We start from the raw sequence: 23,233 nt of genomic DNA, 5'->3' as shown, positions 1-23,233 counted from the left end.
GAGAACCCCCCTCCCTTAGCCCAGAGCTCATGGCTGAGCCACAGCACGGCCTTACCCAAAGACATGCCCCTTGATAGAGACTCTACCGTACCCTTAACACCCCCTGTGGGGGGACGACCCAGTGGTTAGGGCAGTAACCTGGGACTTGGGATCTCTGGGGTCCATTCCCAGCTCTGCTACAGGGCTCCCTGGGTGACCTGAGCCAAGTCACTTAGGCCCAGCTCCTCCAAGGCATTAGACACCCACTGATTTCCCTGGGAGTTCGGTGCCTAACTGCTGTGAGGGTCTGGATCTTGGCCCCCTTGCTTCTGAAGTGGGGTATTAGCCTCACCCTACCTGACAGAGAGATAGCCTCTAAGGTGCCCAGACATCATGGTGATGGGGCCACATGAGAACATGAGATAGAGCCACACAGGGAGTCACACACGCAGACCCCACGCAGGATGGAAGTCCTACAGGGACCAGATTTCACACAATGCAGGCTTTTTCACAACACACAGTTAACCTGTGGAACTCCTTGCCAGAGGATGTTGTGAAGGCTAAAACTATAACAGGGTTCAAAAAAGAACTAGATAAGTTCATGGAGGATCAGTTCATCAATGGCTATTGGGCAGGGATGGTGTCCCTAACCTCTGTTTGCCAAAAGCTGGGAAGGGGCAACCAGGGATGGATCACTTGATGATTCCCTGTTCTGCTCATTCCCTCTGGGGCACCTGGCATTGACCACTGTTGGAAGACAGGCTACTGGGCTAGATCAGGGGTGGGCAAACTTTTTGGCCTGAGGACATCAGGGTTCCAAATCTGTAGGGAGGGCTGTGCCTCCCCAAACAGCCTGGCCCCTGCGCCCTATCCAGCCCCTCCCACTTCCCCCCCTCAGAAACCTCCCTCATCTCCTTGTCCCCTGACCGCCCCCTCCCGGGACCCCACCCTGCTCCCTGTCCCGACTGCCCCACCCCCATCCACACCCATGTCCCCTGACAGGCCCCCCCAGGATTCCCACACCTATCCAACCCCCCCCCATCCAACTGCCCCGACTACCCCCTGGGACCCCCTGCCCCATATCCAACCCCCCACTCTCCCCCCTTACCATGCTGCTCAGAGCAGCCGTGCCGCCTGACTGGAGCCAGCCAGAGTGCTGGCGACACAGCGAGCTGAGGCTGCGGGTGGGGATGGACAGCAGGGGCGGGGCTGGGGGCGGACAGCAGGGGCAGGGCTGGGGGCTAGCCTCCCTGGCCAGGAGCTCAAGGGCCGGGCAGGACGGCCACCTCTGGGCTAGATGGACCTTTGGTCTGACCCACTATGGCCGTTCTTATGTTCAGATCCACATGTCTAATCACATCCACCATAGACCCCCTGCTAGCCAAGCCAAGCAGAACCTTCCCCAGGCTGTCCTGAGCACAGAAGGCTCTGGGGGTGGTTAGCTCACAAGGACCATGTGGCTCCTGTATCCAAGCCCCAGGGCAGGGGCCTTCAGCTATCCTAATTTTACAGTCCCCAAGGAGGCGGAACAGAGGAGTTACAGGAGAGGACATTCCCACCCAGTACATTTTATTAAAGCACGAGAGGACAGTCAGGGCAGGGAGTCACCCCGGCAACGCACCACTTCCCCCAGGCGTTTGCGGAGACCAATCTGTGCGGCTGGAGTCAGTCGATCCAGCTGGTAAGAGAACATGAGATTTAGCATCTCTGCTCCACTGACCCAAGCTGCTCCCCTTCCACTCACAGCAAATGAGTTTAGCCTCAGGTGCGTAATTCACACAGGCAGGTTTTCCAAGGTGCTCCACCGGGGCTCCCAGGTGCGGAGGACCCACAGCCAGCAATTCACCAGCAGAACAAAAGCCTTGAGATGCTCTCGCTCACTCTTCCCTGGCTGCACCAGCTCCGGCCAGAGGAAACACCCTCCCTGACTCTGCAGTGGGAGACCTCTGACAGCAGAGGGGGCCCAGGCCCCAGTTACTTTCCTGCCATAGGGAAGGGACAGAGAATCCCTCACATAGGGCCTGGCTGAGAACTACCAAGTTGCCCTGCCCCGTTCAGCCTCAGCATCCTTCCAGGTGACAAGACAGGCTTCGCTTGTGCCATTTGTGGCACGAGGCAGGTTAACCACATAGGGTTAAGCCACCCCTCATCCCCAGCTACAGGGCATGGAACAGGCCATGGGAGAATATGCACCATGGGAGACAGAGGAGGAAAAAGTCCAAGGAGGTAGCTGCAAAAGCACTTTTGTTCAGGGGGACACAGCTGCCCCCATCCCTCCTCAGGGCTCCCAGCTGAGTGGGATGGTTGTTTTTTGTCCAGTCACGGGCTATGGGAGGCCCCAGGAGCGCAAGGATGGTGGCAGCCCCCCACGCTCAGGTTACAGGGGAGACTTGCTGGACTGGCCCTTCTTCTTGGCTCCCTTCTCTGGTGCTTTGACCACAGTCAGCTTCTTGGCCATGCTGGTGCTGGCTTTCATCATCACCTCGTGTTCAATCTTCTTCCGGATGCCGACTTCCAAGTTCTGGGGAAGAAGGAGGCCGTGAGGCAAATTAACCCAGCAGCAGCCATCTAAGCAGGGGCCTCCTGCCCACGCCTCTCACCACCACGCTGCCAACGAGTGCAACTGACCAGGTCTCAGACTGAGCAGATGAGACACCTTTGGAAGTTATAGAATCATAGAACTGGAAGGGACCTCGAGAAGTATTTAGTCCAGTCTCCTGCATGCATGACAGGACTAAGTATTATCTAGATCATCCCTGATAGGTATTTCTCTAATCTGCTCTTAAAAATCTCCAATGATGGAGATTCCACAACCACAGTCCGCACACGGAGGGCAGGACTCGCATTGTTCCCTTGCAGGGTTCCAGGCTAACATTACACATGTCCATGTCTAGCATGGTTCCAGTTATGTTTTTGTTAGGGCTGTCAAGCGATTAAAACAATCAATCAGCAGCATGGAAGCATGTCCTGTGGAATGGTGGCCAAAGCATATGAATGTTTAGTATATCTGGCACGTAAATACCTTGCGATGCAGGCTACAAAGGTGCCATGCAGACGCCTGTTCTCACTTTCAGGGGATATTGTAAATAAGAAGCTGGCAGCATTATCTCCCACCAATGTAAACAAACTTGTTTGTCTTAACGATTGGCTGAACAAGAAGTAGGACTGAGTGGACTTGTAGGCTCTAAAGTTTTACATTGTTTTGTTATTGAGTGCAGTTAAATAAAAAAAATTAAAAAGCCTACATTTGTAAGTTGCGCATTGCGATAAAGAGATTGCACTACAGTACTTGTATGAGGTGAATTCAAAAATACTATTTATTTTGTCATTTTTACAATGCAAATATTTGTAATAAAAAGTAATATAAAGTGAGCACTGTACACTTTGTATTCTGTGTTGTAATTGAAATCAGTATATTTGAAAATGTAAAAAAAATCCAAAATATTTAAATAAATGGCATTCTATTATTTTTTAACAGTGTGATTAAAACTGATTAATTTTTTAATCGCAATTAATGAGTTAATCACAGGAGTTAACTGCGATTAAATCGACAGCCCTAGTTTTTATTGGTTAGCTGTATTAGAGTAGTGGCTAGCAGCTCCTGTGGCAGACCAGGACTCCACTGTGCTAAGTGACGTAAAAACACAGAAGAGAGTTTTCACCCTTGCAGAATTTACAATCAAAGGCAAGAGACAACAGATGATACAGACAGGCCAACTGAAAGGGGAGCACAAGGAAACAATGAGACAATATTGGTCACCACGATATGTTCAGGTAGCAGCCCATGTGGAGAGGATAAAGCAGATTGGAGTGAGTTACAGCTTTGATTTACAACCCAGAATTTAAATCCAGTCTATTCTCCACAGGTTCTTATCCTGCTCTTCTTCACCTCCCAGTCACACATCATACAACACAACTGACACCTGTCACATGTGGCTCATTCTCTCTCTCTCTCTCTCACTGAACGTGGAGATGGAAGAGACCCTGCCCTGCAAGACATCCAGTCTAGCTCCTGCTGGCCCAGGCCACCCCCTCATACCACCCTGTTCACAGCCCTTATCAAGCTCCATCTTGAAGCTAGTTCTGGTGTTGTCCTCACTGTGCTGACTGGGAGGCTGATCCAGAACCTCCCTCCTCTGATGGCTAGGGACCTGCTTCCAATTTCCAAGCTCAATTGATTCATGTGCAGTGTCTCCTCACTGGTGCGAGCAGTGGTGCGGTCTGTTTGGTAGATGTACACGCTGCTCTGTGTTTACACTGGAGGATCAGGTTGGGGCTTTGTAAAACTGACAAGCAGCCACCTTATTACTCCTGGAGAGAAGCCTCTACACCCCGAGTGGCCAAACTTACTGACCCTCTGAGCCACGTACAATAATATTCAGAAGCTCGAGAGCCGCACAACCTTTACACATGCATTTTTTAAAATATTAACACCCTACTTATTGTATCTTGGCTAATTACTGCTAGAGCTAGAGGCCTTTTGGATCTCCATCCTGGCTGTAAGTCTTTGGAAATCCAGCTGATATGCTGTCAGGGCAATACAGAGGCGCTCTGTCAGACGTCGATCTGTAAGAGCTGCAGGACATTTTGATTTTACCAACTCCATCACGGAGTACAGCGACTCACAGCAGTATGTTGGGGCAGAAATTGAAATGAGTTGCACACGAGTCTTCCTGAGTTGAGGACACATCGTTCCTGGTGCTTGCTTGCGGAACTTGATTGCAGACCATGATTTATGCACCCTCTTTAAAGCACGGTCCTCCTGGAGTTCCAATAGTTCCATTTCCATGGTGAGTGTTTGGGGAACTGGACAGCCATCGTTGATTGCATCAACCATGAATGGGGGTTTACACGAAAGGCGAAGCAGGGTCTCCACTTCTGCAAGTCTTCAAACCTGGCCAGAAAGTCATCAAGCAGACCTTGTACTTTACCTCTGTATTCCTTGAGTTTGTGATCCTCTACTTCGATTTCTGGGAACGTGTTTACCCTATTCTTGAGATGGGGAAAGTGGTTGAAGTCTCTTGACACAATGTCTCTTTGCAGAAGCTTTAACTTGTTCTGGAACCTGAAGATTGTCTGAGTAAGGTCAGAAATAAATCTGCGGAAACATAGCCAACAAATATCGCTAGTTGGGGTTTACCTTGTACGTCTGGATTTGTCGAGAGCTAGGCTGAATGCTAGAGAATTCTTTAGATTATTTTGCATCTTGCTTGCAACATCAGCACTGATCTGGGAGATACGCCTCTCTGTAGTGTGGCACGAAATTGGAATGTTTTTTTATTAGTCGTTGAAGTTGTGTTATTTGGATCTAAAACTACAACCACTTTTGCAATATTCTTCTTAACAAATTCATCAGAATATGGACCTTTAGTAGGAGCGATGTTCCATGACATAACAAAACTAGCTTCGGTCATGTCAGCTTCCTTACTGAATGCCGAAAGCAGTGTCTGTTGACTGTTTAGGCGTAATTTTAATGCGGTTAACTTGTTTTTCCTTAATTCTGATTCAGGAGGGTATTTAGATGAAAAGTTATTATTTGTTTCACAGTGATGTTTCAAGTTGCTCGCTTCGTAGCAAATGAGCAATGCATTGCAGATAAGGCTCAGAGGTTTACCACCTTTAACAGTGAATGCAAACTCTTCCTCCCATTCTGGCTTAAAACTTCAGTTTTCCTCTTCATACTTGCATTTCTTACAATTTGAAGTTATCATTGTCATCCATTAAATTAACGTACGGTTAACACTTAAATCTAAAACTATTCAAATGCAACTTATGAACCGTAAATACAGCCTGTATTCTGCAGAATTCAGGGAGATCGCGAGCACACCAGGTCCACACAGAACAAAGTCTGAATATAGAAAGACAAAATTTCCTGAAATTTCTCCACAAGCCCTGCACTTTAACTTTAAAAGGACCACACTGTGGTTCACAAGCAGCAGTTTGGCCACGCCTGCTCTAGAACTAGGTCTCTACCAAATTCATGGTCCATTTTGGTTAATTTCATGGCTATAGGATTTTAAAAAGAGTAAATGTCATGATTTCAGCGATTTAAATCTGAAATTTCACGGTGTTATAATTGTAGGGGTCCTGACCCAAAAAGGAGTCGTGGGGGGGGGGGGTTGCAAGGGGAGGGGTTGCGATACGGCTACCCTTACTTCTGCATTGCTGTCGGCGGTGGTGCTGCCTTCAGAGCTGGGCAGTTGGAGAGTGGTGGCTGCCGGCTGGGACCCCAGCGCTGAAGGCCGAGTCGTCGCCAGCAGCGGCGCAGAAGCAAGGATGGTATGATATGGTGTTGCGGCGGCTCTGCCTTCAGAGCTGGGTACCCGGCCAACAGCCGCTGCTCTCCGGCCGCCCAGCTCTGAAGACAGCGTAAAAGTAAGGATGGCAATACCACAACCCCCCCTAAAATAAACTTTGCCACCCTCCTTTAACTCCCTTTTTGGGTCAGGACCTCCAATTTGAGAAAAGCTGGTCTCCCCTGTGAAATCTGCCTGGTATAGAGTAAAGGGATACAAAAGACAAGATTTCATTGGGGAGGGGGAGGATGCGTTTTTCATGGCCAGGAATTTGGTAGGGCCCGATCTGTAACAAACTGAGCTATAGATGCTGCCACTGCTGCTAGGGGCTGTTTGTTCTCCTCACCCCACCTCACCTTTTTCAGTTTCTGCTGCTGGATCACCCGAGCTTTCTTGGGAGCAATTATCCGGCCTGGGGGAGAGACATGGGGGAGGGGGGGTAAGCGTTTGGCTCCCTGGAAGCAGAACTCAATGCCAGCAGCTGAACTGCCCCAGCCTGGCGAACCCCAGCCTGTCGGCCAGAGAGCCCCTGTGACGGTCCTGGGGGAGAAGAGTAGGGGGGCAACAGCCGCTCTCTGGGGACTGCAGGGGGATGGGGCTTCGGGGGCCCTCTGGAGCGTGGAGGGAAAACAGGTCGCTTACCCCCCCCCCCAGCCCGGGGGCCAAGGCCCTGCTACTCTACTCCCCCCCCCCCCCGCCCGGCCCAGCCCGGGGGCCAAGGCCCTGCTCGCGCTCCCCCCTCCCCCGCCCGGGGGCCAAGGCCCTGCTCGCGCTCCCCCCTCCCCCGCCCGGGGGCCAAGGCCCTGCTCGCGCTCCCCCCTCCCCCGCCCGGGGGCCAAGGCCCTGCTCGCGCTCCCCCCTCCCCCGCCCGGGGGCCAAGGCCCTGCTCGCTCCCCCCCCCCTCCGCCCCGTGGTCTCGGGGCCCCCGAGGCCTAGCCCCGCCCCCAGGCCGCTCACCTCCCTTCCGGGGTCCCCGGACCCCCTGGGCCGCCGGCTTCTTTCCCCCGCCCAGCTTCTGGGCCTGGAACTTCTGCTTCCCCTGAGCCATGAGGCGGCCTCCACTTCCGGCAGAGCCCCAGTGCACGCCGGGACACAGCGCGGCAAACCACGCCCCCCAGCGCGCGCCGGGACACAGCGCGGCAAACCACGCCCCCCAGCGCGCGCCGGGACACAGCGCGGCAAACCACGCCCCCCAGCGCGCGCCGGGGGGGAAAAAAAAATGCCACTTCCGCTGCATGCCGGGATAGAGAGGGGCAAACCACGCCCCAGTGCATGCCGGGATAGAGACAGTCCTGGGGGGGCCAGTGAGGTCACCCCCCCCCGCCCAATCCCAGATCACCCCCCCGCCCCGTGCAACGCTCTGAGGGCGCTGGGGGAAGCTCCCTCTGCCCCCGTTTGCTCTGGTATCAGTGAGCCCAGAGCCCAGCCCCGGGGAGCTGAGGGAGAGTCTCCTGCGGCAGCAGAGGGGCTATGACACACAGGGAGGGGGGTGGTCCGACTCCATCCAGCAGAGGACACGCAACCCACACACTGAAGCCCTGCTAATTTAGCCAGCTACAGGCATCACCCCACGCGGAAAAGTGGTGGTGGTCAAAGGCGATGGGGATTTATTAACAGCGTGTAAACCAGAGCCAGGCACAGGGTGTATTACCCCCCACCCACAGTCTTCGTCTCTGCGGAGGGAGAGCCGGGCCTCTCTCCGCCCCTTCGCAGCATGAGGCAGAGCAGTTATTGGCCCCAGGGGTTCACTCCCCTTTCACGGCCCCGGGGAGGGCCGCTCGGAGCTCTTCAGGGCAGAAGACACCAAGCTCTGTGATGATGCCCCCAGTGATGAGCTCGTGCGGCGTGATGTCGAAGGCCGGGTTCCAAACGCCGATCCCTTGGCAGGAGAAAAACAGAGACACCGTGAGCCACTCAGCAACGTGACATGAATATCCAACCAAGAATTCCCCCACCGGCCCAACATCGCCGCCTCCTCTTGCACCAGGATAGCCCACTGGTCCACAATACTGTTCGGGGATACACCCCCACTGCAGTACCTGGGGCTGCAATCCTCACTCCATTGACATCTGTCAGCTCCTGGCTCGGCCGCTCCTCGATCACGATTTCAGCCCCTTCTGCCAAGCTCAGGTCGCATGAGGTGCTAGGGGCCGCCACGTAGAAGGGGATCTCATGATGCTTTGCAGCGATGGCCAGCTGGTAGGTGCCCACTTTGTTGGCGGTGTCGCCGTTGGCCACCACCCGGTCGGCTCCCACGACGACAGCTGGGTGAGGGAATGCAAGGCTTAAAGTCCTGGCGGGGCGATTCCTGCGTCACATGACCACCAAGGAGTCAGCAATGAGATGGCCACCTTAGTATACGTGTGATCTCATCGCGGTCCCCTCCTCCCGCCCCCTCTCTACTGCTGGTCAGCCCGGTGACTGGCAGATCCCAATCCTCCTGCACCCTCCAGGGACTGCAGAGGGCCCCAACCAAGCAGCTCTGTGGAGCACCCAGCATGATTCTCTGAGAGGCAGTGATGTCCAGGGGAAAGGGCACCATGCTGGGAGAATACCGTGATTCTATTCCTGGCTACGACCAGTTGCAAGCCATCACCCCTCTCTAGGACTCAGTGTGTCCATCCCCCTCATAAACGGGGGACAATGCTACAAATACACCGGACTGTGTGTAAAGTGCTGCGAGCTCCATGAACGAGGTGCCCTACATACAGAAATAGGGGTTACGGTGTCAGCCACGTGCAAGACAGGCTGAAGCAAGCTGGTGCTGGCTCTGGTTGGTGTCATGATACTGGATTAGATGGATCCACTGAGGTATTGATTCCTGTGAGCGTGCACCTCAAAGACTCAACCAAGATGGGTCCCCATGGCACTGGGCATGGCGCAGACGTCCCCCCTCTGACTGAGACCGGGCCCCATCGTGCGTGATGCCGCACAGACCCGGGCCGAGATCGGGGCATCATCATGCCTCTTTGCAGATGCCCGCCCTTGACTGAGATCAGGGCTCTATCATGCCAGACTCCAGGACAGCCCCTGCCTTGCATTGCTCACCAGCTGAACAAGCCCTAGGATCCACATCTCCTCCTAACAAGGCCAGGGGGTTCAGGCTGCAGCTTGTCTCCCACTCACCCGACACACCCTTCTCCTTCATGGCCACAGAGACCATGCTGTCTGCGATGAGCGTGGCCGGGATGTGATCGTACACCAGCTCGTAGGCTGTCAGCCGCGCCCCCTGGTTGTACGGCCGCGTCTCTGTGCAGTAGACGTGCTCCAGATGGCCCAGGGCGTGCAGAGAGCGGATGACACCTGCAAGGAAGAGGAGAATTGTGAACGGTAGTGGGGGGAGTGCAAGAGGTTAGTAAGTTGGAGAGCGAGGGCTTGTGGTCAGAGCAGGGTAGCAGGACCTCTGGGGTGAACTCCCCTGACCTGGGAGGGGAATGGGATCTAGTGGTTAGAGCAAAGGTTGGGAGTCAGGACTCCTGGGTTCTACTCCCTGGGTCTAAGTAGGAGGGTGGGCTAGTGGTTAAAGCAGAGGGAACTGGAAGTCAAGACTTCTGGGTTCTCTGGCTCTGGGAGGGGAGAGGAGTCTAGTGGTAAGACCCAACTCTACTTTGCAGTCCTGTCAGACCCCCCTCCCCTTTCCTCCAACCCAATCTTTACAGGCAATGTGGCTCCCCCCCGGTGTGGGCAGATGCCCCCTCCAGCCCCACTTACCCAGCGCGGTGCCGTAGCCGGCGGTGGCCAGGGAGCCGGTGTTGCAGTGGGTCAGCACCGTCACCTTGTCCTGCGGTGAGGCCTGGAGCAGGTGGCGTGCCCCGTGCTCCCCGATGCTCCTGTTGTCCTGCAGATCCTTCTCCAGCATGGCCTCTGCCCACTGGATCACGCTGGGGGGTGGGGAGAAGGTTAGGGCATGGCTCCCTCGACCCCAAGGAAGAGAAGGGGCTGCGGGCCTGGCTCTCACCTCTCCCGCAGGCTCTCAGCTGTGGCCTCCTCACGCTGGGCCTCCTGGGAAGCAAAAGCCCCCAGCTCCTCGGCCGCCCGCGCCATGTTCACAGCTGTGGGCCGCGCAGTCACCAGGTAGCGGAGGGAGTCACGGATGAAGGTTTCCAGGCCGGTCTTGTCCTGCCCCATGCCAGCCCCACCATGCAGCTCCACCGCCAGGCTCAGGCACCCCACGATGGCAATGGCAGGGGCACCCCGCACCTGGGGGACAAGGGGCACGGTCAGGGTGCAGTGGGATCCAAGGACGACATGGGCGGCTTTAGGGGCTGGGGTGGAAACACTGCAGGGGAGGAGTTGCCACCCCAGGTCAGAGCAATAGTCCAGCTAGGCCAGTCCCCAGGGCAGCCCGGACCCAGTGCCGACAGCCCACCACGTCCCCATGCCCATACTCAGCCCTGTGCCCCCCTCTCCACCCTTCTGTGCCCAGCCCTGTGCCCAGCCCCAGCCCTGTAGCCACTGCGCCCTTCCGTGACCTGCCGCACCCCCCTGCCCTCTCCAGGCTGCAATCCCAGACCCCCTTTCTCCCCACGGGTGCAGCCCGCCCCCAGCACCCCGGGGTGCAGCCCCCACCTTCATGGCCCGGATGGCCTCCCAGCCCTGGCGCACGCCGCCGATCTCCTCATAGCAGCTCCGCTGGGGCAGCAGCAGCTGGTTGAGGATGCGCAGCGAGCCGCGGCGGTAGCGCAGGGCCTCCAGGCTCATGGCCCCGCGGGCGGCGCGGCGCGGCTCGGCTCGGCCCGGGCCGGACCTGGGCCATGCGGCTCCGCAAAGGGGCGGGCTGGGTCCGAAAGGGAGAGACCCGCGCTGCGCCGCGGCCCTAGCGCCGCCGGTCCCCGCCTGGGCTCTGCCTCTGTGAAAGCGGGAGCATACTCCGGCAGGACCTGCCTGAGACCCCAGGCGTCCCGGCCACCCCCTGCTTTACCCACTAGACGCCCCGCCCTCCCCAAGCTAGGGAAGAGAACCCAGGCGTCCTGGTCACCCCCTGCTCTCACCACTAGACCCCCCCCCCCGCCCTCCCAGAGCGAGGGAGAGAACCCAGGGGTCCTGGCCCACCCACTCTAACCACTAAACCCCCCTGCCCTCCCCGAGTTGGCGATGGAACTAGGGTTGCCAATGCTCCAGGACTGTCTTGTAGTTTCCAGGAACTAAAAAATAATCTTTAATTAAAGATTAGTCATATGATGAAACCTTCAGGAATACGTCCAACCCAAACTGACAACCCTAGATAGAAGCCAAGTGCTGATCCCTCCCCCACTCTAATCACTAGCCCCCACTATTCTCCCTGAGCGAGGGATACAACCTAGGGGTCCTGATTCCCAACCCCAGTCTGCTGACCATGCTGACTCTAGAACCTAGTGGACATAAGAATGGCCACACTGGGTCAGACCAACAGTCCATCTAGCCCAGGATACCCCGGCAGTGGCTGGGCCAGATGCTTCAGATGGAATGAACAGAACAGGGTAATTATTGAGCGACCCATCCCCTGTCGTCCAGTCCCAGCTTCTGACAATCAGAACCACCACAGCATGGGGCTGCATCCCTGCCCATCTTGGCCAACAGCTACTGAGGGACCTATCCTCCATGAACTTATCTAGTTCTTTTCTGAACCCAGTTATACTTTTGGCCTTCACACATCACATGGCAAGGAGTTCCACAGGTTGATTGTGCATTGTGTGACAAAAGTACAACCTTAGGTTTGTTTTAAACTTGTTGCCTATGGATGTCACTGGGTGACCCCTGGTTCTTGTGTTGTGCGAGGAGGTAAATAACACTTCCTTAGTCACTTTCTCCACCCCAGTCATGATTCTACAGACTTTTCTATAAACATTCTCCCCCCAACCCCCCGCTGTTATGCTGATATAAAAGATGCCTTCTACAGTGTATTCCCCTGCCCAGATAGGAATAGTTACACTGTACCTTTATACTGAAACAACACTGTCAAGCCCGGGGGAGGGAGCGGTGTGCCAGTTTTAACTAGCCCAGTGTAGTTAAAAGTGGTACAATTTGTGTGTGTTTGGACAAGGTCTTAGTCTCACTGAAAATCAACAGGGCGAGTTCTATGGTTTTAATTATTTCAGTAGAGAAATGGCAGTCCTGGCTGACAGTTACACCAGCACACGATCTGTACCTAAAGCAGACCTGAGGGTCTAGGTCATTTCCTGAAAATGGGATATAGGGTCTCAGGTCACGCCTGCGTTTGAAAATGTCACCTGGAGACAAGTCCCTTGGCAGCCCTACATTTAGCAGGTTTAATATATCAGCAGCTTGCAAGGGTTTCCATTTTAGCTATTCCCTTCCCTGCAAAGTCCCTGCTAACTGCCCATCTCCAGTCCTGTTGCTATGCAGCAGGAGAGACTCGAAGGTTCATCACAACCATCCGGGTGCGTGCTGCCAGCGAACCACATGGTTAATCAGCTGCGGCCAGCATTTAATGGAGGACAGACTAAAATAAGCCCTGCCTTTACTATGTACAGTGGAATAATGGATCAGATACAGGGGACGAGGGGCGGGACACAAGGGTGAGGGGCACTGTATAAATATCACAGGGGCAGATGTGAATCCACACTAGAGGAGCCTGCCTGCGATCCTGGGGGGAGGAATCTCATAGACACAGGGTACAGGCTCTGCCTTTCCAGGGTTATATCAGGAAGGGTATCAACAGCGCTGCTCCGGGTGTTTGAAGGGCTGGCTGGCTGGGAGCTCTGTGGAGAAGGACAGATCACTGCTGTGGCTTGGAGGAGCCAGATTTCTGGCTGGGTCTATGGCTTAGAGTCATTGAAAAAATGCGGGCCCCCTAAGTCCAGCCCTAACCGGGGTGGGGGGGGCAGGGGGGTTGTCAGTCCACTTCAGAATCAGAGCTGGAGTTTGAATAGTCTGCCACGAGAGAGGAGCTGAGCCTGGCGGAGCAGGAGGTGCTGGAAGTGCCCGCTGCAGGGAGGACGTCGCCGCTGGCCACGGGGGAGCTCTGCTGGGGCGTCCCATGGGCTGCGCTATGGCGGCTCTGCCCGCCAGTTCGTGCCCCGTGCTCTGTGCTCTCTCCCGGGCTGCACAGGCTCTCGGGCCCCTCCCGGGATTTGCGGCGCACAATGCCTAAGTGGCTGATTGTGATGTGTGAGCCACCAGCGAGCGCCTTCGGGGACATGACTTTCCCAGCGAGCCCCAGCTTCTTAAGCGTGTCGGTGGCTTTGCCACCTGCAGCCTGAGCAGGGGGGAACCAGGAGCGGCCAGAGATCTCTGTTCGCTTCAGCTTCTGTTTGTCCTCATAAGCTGGAAGGAGAGGGAGGGGCAGCAGGGTAGTGACAGGCATCCATAGAGGGCACGCGTAGGAGCACAGGGGCACCTGAAAGCTTCAATGGCATTGGGAGCATTGGCTCAGGGCTCCTGCCCTGGGACCAGCACGATGCACCTGTGCTGAGCAGCACACTGATTTATGGGGTTCGTAGCCCCCTAGCTCGAACGCCACTCTCCTCAGAGCCCACCCCCAAATCACACATCTGTAAGCAGCAAAGCCAGGACGAGAACCCAGGAGTCCTGGCTCCCACTCCCCCCGGCCCGCAACGCTGGGAACAGAACCCAGGAGTCCTGGTTCCCTCGCCTCCTGCTCTAACCACTAGACCCTACCCCTCCAAAGGCATGAGTAGAACCCAGGAGTCCTGGCTCCCTCGATTTGTTCGTCCCCAATGTAAACCACATCCAACTGACAGTATCAGTGGTGACCTTAACCCTATGCTGCCCACATCCCTCAGGCCAAGACAGGGCCCTGAATCCCTCTGTGCCAAGGGCCACCCAGAAGACCCGAGGCAGCCCCCACCCACAGCCCCAGAAGGCAGCACGTACAGTCCAAGCTGTGGTACTTGAGCAGGGCTGCCAGGCGCCGGTCTTCCTCCGTCTCCTGCACCAGGGGAATGCTCAGGTTGGCCTTGGTCTGCAGAGCCAGGTCCTTCTCCTCTTCCTCCTGGAGAATCTTCTTCTCCTCCTAAACAGGGGAGGGACAGGACAGTGAGAGAAAGGGCCCAGCCAACATCATCTATGTAAGCCATTGAAGCTCAGCCCTGGTGTAAGGAGAGGGGGTAAATCCCATTGGCTTCAGCAGAGCTTATGCCAGGGCTAGACTTGGCCCCTGACCTAGTGCCCAGGAGAGCGATGCTATAAGGAGTGTCCAAGAGAGAGAATCATGGACATGCATCACTGAACTGCCACAATGTCTAGTGCAAAGGGCAGTCTCAGCAAGTCCTTCCTCCAGCCCAGCACCACCCCCCGGCTCTCTCTCCTCTAGTACCTTCCATCCACAGATGGGAAAGCGCCGTACAAAGGAGGTCAATAGCATTATCCCCATTTTACAGATGGGAAAACTGAGGAACGAGGAAGGGAGGGGACCTGTCCAAAATCACCCAGCAGAGCCCAGGTCTCCCGAGTCCCAGTCCTGTGCTCCATCCACGAGGTCAGGCTGCCTCCCAAAAGGCCAGGAGGGTCCCAGCTAGGAGCAATGCGCAGTCCCCATGGCTCTGAGTCCCTGCTCACCCGGAACTTCCTGCGCAACATGCTGTTGATGGCGAAGTCGTCCTTCCAGGCGCTCTGGGCCTCCTGGATGTTGGACAAGGTGGGGATGGCTCTCTGCAGCTTGCTCTGGTCCATGGCACCATGCTCTAGCCGGTACATGGCATCTGTCTCCAGCTGCTTCTTCTCCTCGTGTTCTGGAGGGACAGACACACGGACTCACCGGTGGGCTCTGTCCTGCCAGCCGCCGGAAGGAGCAGGGCCCGCTGCCCCCTGGACTCACCTGTGGTCAGGATCTGCTCATTGTCCTGCATGTCCCAGCGCTCCTCCTTGCGCTGGGCCCCGCTCACGATGACGTAGTCACAGTTGGCCGGGTCCGTCTGCATCTCGATGTAATTGACACACAGGTGGCACTTCATCCGAAACCTGGCACCCAAGGGGACAGGCTGGGGGGTTACTTCCTGGCCACCTCCTTGCAGCCCCAGCCAGACTCCAGCTCCCCAGTCTTTGCTCCTGTCCCGCTAGAGGGATCTTATGCCAGCTCCTGAAGTCTCTGGCACGCAGTCCCACCAGAGACAGGACATTGTGCTAGCTGGACCCCAGGCTGAGCTGCTGTGGCTGCATGGGGCATGAGAAATCCCAGGAGCTGCTAGTTTTATTCACCTTCCCTTTAGCCACAGGGAGGTGGGAAGCTTCTGCTCTACCACAATAGGCCGCGCACTTGTGGAGCCAGATCATCCCAGCCACACATTGCCACGTGCTCCACAGGCAATTACCTCGCCTCTCCGTATTATCCACCCGGTAGGTGTGTGTGTGCAGGGGGGAAATGGAGCATGGAAGGGGGAGATAAAGGACTCATCCAATTCAATGGCAAAGCCGGGAATAGTCTCCCCTGCTCTAACCACTAGACCCCACTCCCCTCCCAGAGCTGGGAGGAGATCCCAGGAGTCCTGGCTCCCAGCCCTGTGCTCTAACCACAGGCCCATCCCTAGGGGAGCAGGTGGCTCAGGGGGCGGCGATGGCACACAGAGCCCAGAGGACGTTGCTTTAAATCCAGCTCAGCTCAGCAGCAGCTTCCTCATCTCTGTCCTGCCACGTTCGTCGCTGGGGCGCTGCTGGCTGTTCCGGGGGCAGCTTCCCGCCCCTTCTGGGAAAGAGGCAGGCGGGGCCTCTAGGGCCCATTCTAACCCTGACTGCTTTGCTGGGGGAGGCCGTTTGGCTTCAGCGACAATGGTGGGATTCTGCAATGTGGCCTGGTGGCTCCCCAGACTCAGTTCACACAGGTCACCGCTCTGCATAGGCTCAGAGCCCAGGAGAGGAGCCCGCGCTTCCCGCACCCACCTGTAGATGGGGGTAGTGTAGTAATTCCCAACTTTCTTCTTCTCCGCGTTGTACCGGACACCTGTGACAGACAGAGCTGGGAGCTGAAGAGCCAACTCCACCCCGACCCCGCATCTCCCTCAAGCGGGAGCAAGGATGTCATGTCTACCTGGGCTCCCAAGCTGTGCTGGGAATAGGACCCAGGAGTCCTGGCTCTCAATCCCAGGGTTCAGAGACACTCCACATTGTCAGTAGCAAGACTTCACACTTTTGGACAAGTCCAGATCACACAGCAAGTTGAGGTATGAGCTGGCAAGAGAACCCAGGAGTCCTGGCTCCCAAACCCACCCCCCAGTGCCCTCCCACAGCTGGCAAGAAAACCCAGAAGTCCTAACTCCCCCGCTGCTCTAATCGCTATCACTCTGCCCTCCCAGAGCTGGGACCAGAACCCACGAAGAGTCCTGTCACTCTGTCTCTTGCTTTGACACCACTCAGAACTGGGAATAGGACCCAGGCATCCTCTCCTCCTAGTCCCTCTATGCTGACCACTAGACTTTACTGACTCGGAACAAGCGGCTGTTCCCTTCTCTCCCCAATCTCGCTTTCCTGCCTCATCATAGATTCCATCCTTTCAGCACCCTGACATGGAGGGACATATTATCACCCCTATTTCACAGATGGGAAACTGAGGCATGGGGTATATCAAGTGACTTGCCCAAGGTCTCACAGGAAGCCTGTGTCTGAGCTGGGAATGGTCTCCCAAGTCTGAGTCCCGTGCCCTACCCACCAGGCCACCTTCCCCACAGCTGCTGCTGGTCGAGCCATCGCCCCAGATAGTGCACGGGACATGGGGCGGGGAAGGGGTGTGTGTGTGTGGGGTGGGGGGGTTGCTATTCAGCCGGGGCCCAGAGGCAGCAGAGGGGACAGCACAATAACAACCATCAGAGAGAGTAAATTAAAGCTGGGTTTGGTCCCTCCCCTAAAGTCAAGGAGCCAACCCCTAAGGCACCATCTCTCTCCCCGCCCCGGGACATCCCCACTCCATCTTCTCAATCCTGTCCTGGCTTAGCTCCCACCACTGCAAGGAGCACAACTGCCTGGCCATGGCACTGAGTGCCAAGCATCCAGAGGATCCCGGGTGCTAGGCGAGCGGGCGCTTACCCATTCCAATGTGATTTTTGCAGCCATCGCACCAGATGTTATAGGGCATCTCGAACCTAGGAGAGAGCAGCCAAGACGGTGCCGGTCACCCTGATGCCAGAACCCCACGTCCTCCCCAGCCAACAACCGCTGAGCTGGAGCGAAGGGTCTAAGCGCAGCTAGGAGCAGTGCCCCATTCTGAGTCAAGAGTCCACAACCAACCTGAATTCTGCCTCAGGCTGCACCGGGGAGCAGAGAGGACCTGGCTCCTTTAACCACAGGCAGTCAAGCATTGCCAACACAGGCATATCAAAAGAGAGTTTGTCCCCTTTACTTCTAGGGGAGGTGACTGCACTGACCTCACCTGGGGGCTTGTGAGAATAGAACCCAGGAGTCCTGGCCCCAGAAGCCCCCTGCTCAAAGCACTAGACCCCATTCTTAACCCAAAGCTGGGTTAGAATAGAACCCAGGAGTCCTGGCTTCCCAGTCCCCTGCTCTACCTACAGGGCAGCAACCCACAGGTTCCCTCGAGATGCATTCAGGGGTCCTAAGGGATGGTAAAGGGAGCACAAGCTCTTACCTGATGATAAGGATGCCCTGGGAGAGCTTGCGGGCTCTCTCTCGCAGTGGGTGGCTGTTCCGGTATTTATTAAGGGAGACATGCTGTGTGGGAAAGAACAGAAAGACAGCCCTTAACCCATAACAAGAGGCCAACATCAGTTTGGTTCCTAGAACTGGAGCACCAGATCAGACTGACAGTCCTTCCAGCCCAGTATCCCATCCATGGCAGCAGCCAATTCTGGATGGTTCAGAGGGAGGTGTAAACCCACCACAATATCCCACGGAGGAAACTCCATCCTGACCCCCAGCTGGAAGGCAGCTCACACCAGGAAGAATGCAGACCTATAGGCCTTGTGATCCTAGCCATGGCGGACTTTGTTCTTACCAATATCACCATCTAATCCTGCTTTGAAATTTACTAAAATACTGTAGCAGGGAGCTCCACAGTTCCTTATAAAGTAAGTTACCCTTTATCCACTTAAAATCTGTTGCCTTTGAATTTAATCACCTGCCCTCCTGTTGCTTTCTCACAGGAAATGGGACAAAGTGAGGACGGACTGGCTTAATTCCCAGTTACTGGTTTCATTCCCAACTCCAGCCACAGGCTCAGAACTTTGTCCATGAAGCTGACTGGTAAACACAGTGTTCAGGCTGGCAAGAGCAAACCTGGACACCAAGCATCAGCTGATGTATCTATGACCAGGCCTTGCTGTTCAATCCCTGCTCTTACCTTTGCTGGATCGAAGTCAGGAGGGTAATATTTATTCACGCCTTTTCTTTCACCCTATAAAGAAACAAGCAAAAAAATAATAATCAAACTCCTGCGTCAGGATGCAAGACTCAAGCAGCTGATTATTTATCTCGGGTGAGGTTCAATTCCTCTTATCTGTCTGTCTCAGCGATTTCATGAGACTCTCGGCTTTCATTAAAAACAAAAAAGGCAAGTTCCTGCCCCGCAGCCATGAAGGAAAGCTTAGAAACGTGGGCTGAGTGATCTGAACAGCGCAGGAGGCGAAGAAAAGGAACTAATGAAATCTCACGATTTTAAAAACAATCTCATGACTTTTTGAGGCCTGACTTGCAATTTTGAATACCCCAGGATGGCAAGATTGGGATCAGCTCCACTCACCATTGTGAAAAGTCTATAGCTTCAAGCAAGCACCTGGAACACACACAGTCTATGGGAAAGATAAGGAGAGAGGGTCATTTCTGGGGCTTGAAATATTAACAACTTGCTTTTATAAAGCACTTTTCATCCGTAGATCTCAATGCACTTTACAAAGGACGTCAGTACCCTTATCCCCATATTACAGATGGGGAAACCGAGGCACACGGCAGGAAGGGATTTGCCCAAGATCACCCAGAAGACCCGGGGCATCCCTCCTAAGTCCCAGTCCACTCAGCCACACTGTCTCTCTGGCTCTTTCTTTGCCTGTTAAACTGATCCCACAAGGGCAACCGCAAGCCTCTCCTACTGCCTGGCTCAGCTCCCAGTTCCTATCATCCTGGCGAGGGACGGGAGACTGGTTATAGCCCGGTTGACCCCACCGCCCACCCTCAACATAGTCAGAATGAGTTTTGGCTTAGTAGTGTAGACAGGCCCCATCTGTGTGCTAAGCATGTCCCCAAGCAGCACACTAGTCTCCGAGGCGACCAGACAGAGCTATGATGGGGGCAAGGGGAAGGGGTGTTGCTGCAGCCCCTGTCTCCCCCGACCCCATTAGCAGAGACAAGGCCAAAGGGGCCTGAACGAGTCAGCACCAGGGCAGTTCAGCCGGGATCCCTCCCCCCGCAGTAACCGACATCAGTGTGTGTGTTGGGGGGGTGGGGTGAGGCTTCCCCCCTGTTTACATGGTGGTAGGGGGACAATAAGGGGCCTTCTTGGGAGTTGGGACACCTCAATGGAACCCTGTTCCCCCCCATTCCCCCCAGCTAAGAGAACAGGGGGAGGGAGGGAGACACACAGAGAGGGGCCCCTCCCCAGTGCGTGTGTGCTGTGTGGGCCTGGGGGGGCCGAGGGAGGGGGGCAGAGAGGGAGCCCCCCAGTATAGGGGTGTGGGGGGGAGAGGGGGCAGAGTTACACCCCCCAATGTGGGGGGCAGAGAGGGAGCCCCCCAGAATAGGGATGTGTGGGGGAGAGGGGGCAGTTACACCCCCCCAATGTGGGGGGTAAAGAGGGAGCCCCCCAGTATAGAGGTGTGGGGGAGGAGAGGGGGCAGAGTTACACCCCCAATGCGGGGGGTAGAGAGGGAGCCCCCCAGTATAGGGGTGTGTGGGGGAGAGGGGGCAGTTACACCCCCCAATGTGGGGGGTAGAGAGGGAGCCCCCCAGAATAGGGATGTGTGGGGGAGAGGGGGCAGTTACACCCCCAATGTGGGGGGTAGAGAGGGAGCCCCCCAGTATAGGGATGTGTGGGGGAGAGGGGGCAGAGTTATACCCCCCAATGTGGGGGGCAGAGAGGGAGCCCCCCAGAATAGGGATGTGTGGGGGAGAGGGGGCAGTTACACCCCCCCAATGTGGGGGGTAGAGAGGGAGCCCCCCAGTATAGGGGTGTGGGGGAGGAGAGGGGGCAGAGTTACACCCCCCAATGTGGGGGGTAGAGAGGGAGCCCCCCAGTATAGGGATGTGTGGGGGAGAGGGGGCAGAGTTACACCCCCCAATGTGGGGGGCAGAGAGGGAGCCCCCCAGTATAGGGGTGTGTGGGGGAGAGGGGGCAGTTACACCCCCCAATGTGGGGGGCAGAGAGGGAGCCCCCCAGAATAGGGGTGTGGGGGGGCAGAGAGGGAGCCCCCCAGGATGGGGGTGGGGGCAGAGAGCCCCCCAGTATATGGGGACAGAGGGGGACGGTGTGTGGGGATGAGGGGGAGGGGACAGACAGGAAACCCCCCATAAGTATCTGGTCGGGGGGGAGGGGGGGCTGAGGTTTCCCTCCCCCAACGCAAGCCCGATCACTAACCTCTTCCTCCTCTGCCTCCTCCTCTTCCTCCCTGTCATCAACAGTCGCCTTAGCTCGGCCCCCCCCCGCCCGTGTGGCCCCGCCCCCGGGCCCCGCCCCCCGCCAGCTGCCGCGGTTCCCACGTGGCGGGCTCTGGCGGGGCGGGGGCGGGGGCGGGGGCGGGGCTCGCGGTGGGGAGGTGGGGGCTGCCACCTAGCTGGACTCCGGAGCAGGGCCCGCAAGCCCCAGCAGCCCCCCTGCCCGGCGGCGGGGGAGTCCCTCTCTCCCTCCCGTCATCCTAAACAGCAAGGCGTTGGGTTGCCAAGTTTGGGTGGAGGGATTCCTGGGGATTGCCTCGCCTGACATGATCTTTAATTAAAGATTGGTCTGTAAGTCTTGGAGACTGCAGGACCATCCTGGAGCGTTGGCAACCCTAAGCAACCCAAAACTCCGCTACCCTGTCTGCACACACCCCCCCCCCCAAAATGGGAGAGAAGAACCCGGTCTGGGCACTGGGGGGACGGGATCGAGGGGGAGCGGGAGGCCATGAATACTTCAGGCCCATGCCCCCGCCCTGCAGGATTGGGGAATAACCCCCCGGCCCCTCTCCAAGGGCTGGCTCAGCGGACAGAGGCGTTGAAACCTGCTTTGGGATCAAGGGGTGATTCGCAGAATCGTAGGGGTAGTGAAATGCCCTCCCAAGCGCCCGAGCCTTTGCCAGGACTCCCCCTGCATGTTGGGACTTGGGAGTCCTGGGCTCAATTCCCACCTCAGGGAGGGGAGCCTTAGCACATGGCTAAACTGCTGGTTGAGAGGCAGGACACCTGGTTTCTTTTCCCAGGTCTGACACCACTGGTGGGACCTAAGGGCTAGAGGAGGTGATGAGGCAGCAGGACTCCTGGGTTGGGACACCAGATCGGGGCTGGGGGTGGAGTCCAGTGGCCACAGCTCGTAGTTGGGTTGCAGGACTCCTGGGTTCTACCCCTGACTCCTCCAATGAATCAGTACATAATTTTGGGCACGTCACGTCCCCTTTCTATGCCTCAGTTTCCTCACCAGTAAACCAGGGGTAACAATGCAGGTACATATTAATTAGGTAATCCTTAACACAGAGGATGAGGCATGCTTCCTCCCCGCCCCCCAACAGTAGGCAGGTATTATATACCCCATTATCAAGGGGGGAACCACATAGATAGCAGGAAATGGGACTAGCACCATGGACCTGAAGCCAAATTTGATTGGAGCTTTTAGCTACTGCTGAAATACAAAGAATACTGTGTCTTGCCTGAGCTGACCTAGTGCATCACGGTACAGATGGCAATGGAACCCAGGAGTCTTGATCTGAAACCCCCTTGCTCTAGCCCCTGGACCACACTGCCTCTCTTCAAAGCAGTCGCTGAGGAACAAAGCAAGCAGATTCTGACAAATAAGGACATTTGTAAGTGACTAGAACAGTGGGAAGGGAAAATGCAGATGCAGGGATATTAACATAATCCCACTGGGGCAGCAATACAGCTGAGAGCCCATTTTAAATGGGACAGGCATGCAGGGAAGGGATTTAGGGTTATGACTCAGTGGCTGGCCACATTTATAAAAGAAACATGGCAAACCCAAGATTAATGGGAATCAGCAGCAGAGAGAGAGGCAGAATATTTTCACTGCAACAGGCTTAGATCCGTGTATAATCAGGCTTGCGGGTAGGGTATCTTTCCAAGTAATAGGAAGAGGCTGCAAGTGCCTGCGTGAAGCTGGGTACCAGGATCCCCAGCTCTGGCAGGTGAGGGTGGCTGGCGTGGGGTGGGGAACTGAGAGGGAGCACGCCTTGGTTTTTATTCCAAGGCAGCTTGGCTAACTTACTGTGACACCTTTAAGACAAGTCCCTTCCCCCCCACACTTTTCCCTATTGCAAATCAAGGATTACAAGAGTTCCCCAGCCTTTGTAAAGCACTTTGAGATGAAGGGAGGAAAGTGGAAAGGTTGTATTATTATTCCTCATTAAAAGAGAGCAAGTTCAGCTAGAATTGTTCCATTTCAGAAAACTTGGTATTGAACATCTGTCTAAGGGGGCCACTGCTGAGCAGGTGATGGTGGGGGGCACGCAGGACTCCTAAATTCTAGTCCTGGCTCCCTATTCTTTGTTCCAGGGCCCCTATTCATGCATGAGGAGCACCTCATAATCTTTATCATATTTATCCTCACAACCTCCCGAGGAGGTAGGGAAGTATCAACTCCACTTTGTAGTTGGGAGGTACAGAGACACTGAGCCCCAGATCCATGAAGGTATCGAGTCTCCTAACTACCAGCAGTCTAAATATTTTTGTGGATCTGTGCTTTAGAGCTAGATTTTTAAAGGTATTTAGGTGTCTAAAGATGTAGATAGGAACCGAAGTGGGATGTTCAAAAGTGCCCAGGTCTAAATGTACCTTTAGGCACCTAAATACATTTAAAAAATTTGGGCCTAAGTGACTTGCACAAAGCCACACAGTGAGGACACAGTGGAGCTGGG

The 23,233-nt window shown here is 55.8% G+C and overlaps 3 protein-coding genes across 3 annotated transcripts; all 3 read right to left on the bottom strand.

Annotated features, from left to right (window-relative positions):
- Window positions 1-1,527: 1,527 nt before the first annotated feature.
- Window positions 1,528-7,464, bottom strand: C20H19orf53 (chromosome 20 C19orf53 homolog). Its single transcript, XM_073318409.1, has 3 exons — window positions 7,233-7,464; window positions 6,632-6,687; window positions 1,528-2,500 (listed from the first exon to the last, which is right to left on the bottom strand). The coding sequence occupies exons 1-3, from the start codon at window positions 7,321-7,323 to the stop codon at window positions 2,357-2,359; spliced, it is 291 nt and encodes a 96-aa protein (XP_073174510.1). The 5' UTR covers window positions 7,324-7,464; the 3' UTR covers window positions 1,528-2,356.
- Window positions 7,465-7,859: 395 nt separating this feature from the next.
- Window positions 7,860-11,010, bottom strand: MRI1 (methylthioribose-1-phosphate isomerase 1). The gene is made up of 6 exons (XM_073318408.1): window positions 10,845-11,010; window positions 10,234-10,475; window positions 9,987-10,156; window positions 9,402-9,578; window positions 8,315-8,539; window positions 7,860-8,154 (listed from the first exon to the last, which is right to left on the bottom strand). Exons 1-6 carry the CDS (start codon window positions 10,974-10,976, stop codon window positions 8,021-8,023), a joined length of 1,080 nt encoding a protein of 359 aa, XP_073174509.1. The 5' UTR covers window positions 10,977-11,010; the 3' UTR covers window positions 7,860-8,020.
- A 295-nt stretch (window positions 11,011-11,305) lies between these two features.
- On the bottom strand, window positions 11,306-20,819 carry YJU2B (YJU2 splicing factor homolog B). The gene is made up of 10 exons (XM_073318665.1): window positions 20,749-20,819; window positions 18,922-18,970; window positions 18,523-18,576; window positions 17,812-17,894; window positions 17,253-17,308; window positions 16,113-16,173; window positions 15,055-15,197; window positions 14,796-14,968; window positions 14,112-14,250; window positions 11,306-13,541 (listed from the first exon to the last, which is right to left on the bottom strand). Exons 2-10 carry the CDS (start codon window positions 18,922-18,924, stop codon window positions 13,111-13,113), a joined length of 1,143 nt encoding a protein of 380 aa, XP_073174766.1. The 5' UTR covers window positions 18,925-18,970; window positions 20,749-20,819; the 3' UTR covers window positions 11,306-13,110.
- Between the last annotated feature and the right edge of the window lie 2,414 nt (window positions 20,820-23,233).

Source organism: Lepidochelys kempii, chromosome 20, assembly GCF_965140265.1.
Source record: "Lepidochelys kempii isolate rLepKem1 chromosome 20, rLepKem1.hap2, whole genome shotgun sequence".
Taxonomy (NCBI): Eukaryota; Metazoa; Chordata; order Testudines; family Cheloniidae; genus Lepidochelys; species Lepidochelys kempii.
This window is presented reverse-complemented; position numbering and strand designations above follow the sequence as displayed.

What these genes read in the sequence shown, in the direction of transcription:
- C20H19orf53 (XM_073318409.1), bottom strand. Translation starts at nt 7,323, where the DNA reads ATGGCTCAGGGGAAGCAGAAGTTCCAGGCCCAGAAGCTGGGCGGGGGA. An exon ending in CCGGGGACCCCGGAAGGGAG is followed by an intron (nt 6,688 to 7,232) that starts GTGAGCGGCCTG and finishes TCTCTCCCCCAG; the next exon opens with GCCGGATAATTGCTCCCAAG. An exon ending in AGCAGCAGAAACTGAAAAAG is followed by an intron (nt 2,501 to 6,631) that starts GTGAGGTGGGGT and finishes CTTCTTCCCCAG; the next exon opens with AACTTGGAAGTCGGCATCCG.
- MRI1 (XM_073318408.1), bottom strand. Translation starts at nt 10,976, where the DNA reads ATGAGCCTGGAGGCCCTGCGCTACCGCCGCGGCTCGCTGCGCATCCTC. An exon ending in GCTGAGAGCCTGCGGGAGAG is followed by an intron (nt 10,157 to 10,233) that starts GTGAGAGCCAGG and finishes CCCACCCCCCAG; the next exon opens with CGTGATCCAGTGGGCAGAGG. An exon ending in AGTGAGGATTGCAGCCCCAG is followed by an intron (nt 8,155 to 8,314) that starts GTACTGCAGTGG and finishes TCTCCTGCCAAG; the next exon opens with GGATCGGCGTTTGGAACCCG.
- YJU2B (XM_073318665.1), bottom strand. An exon ending in CAAAAATCACATTGGAATGG is followed by an intron (nt 16,174 to 17,252) that starts GTAAGCGCCCGC and finishes TGTCTGTCACAG; the next exon opens with GTGTCCGGTACAACGCGGAG. An exon ending in TGAGCAGATCCTGACCACAG is followed by an intron (nt 14,969 to 15,054) that starts GTGAGTCCAGGG and finishes CTGTCCCTCCAG; the next exon opens with AACACGAGGAGAAGAAGCAG.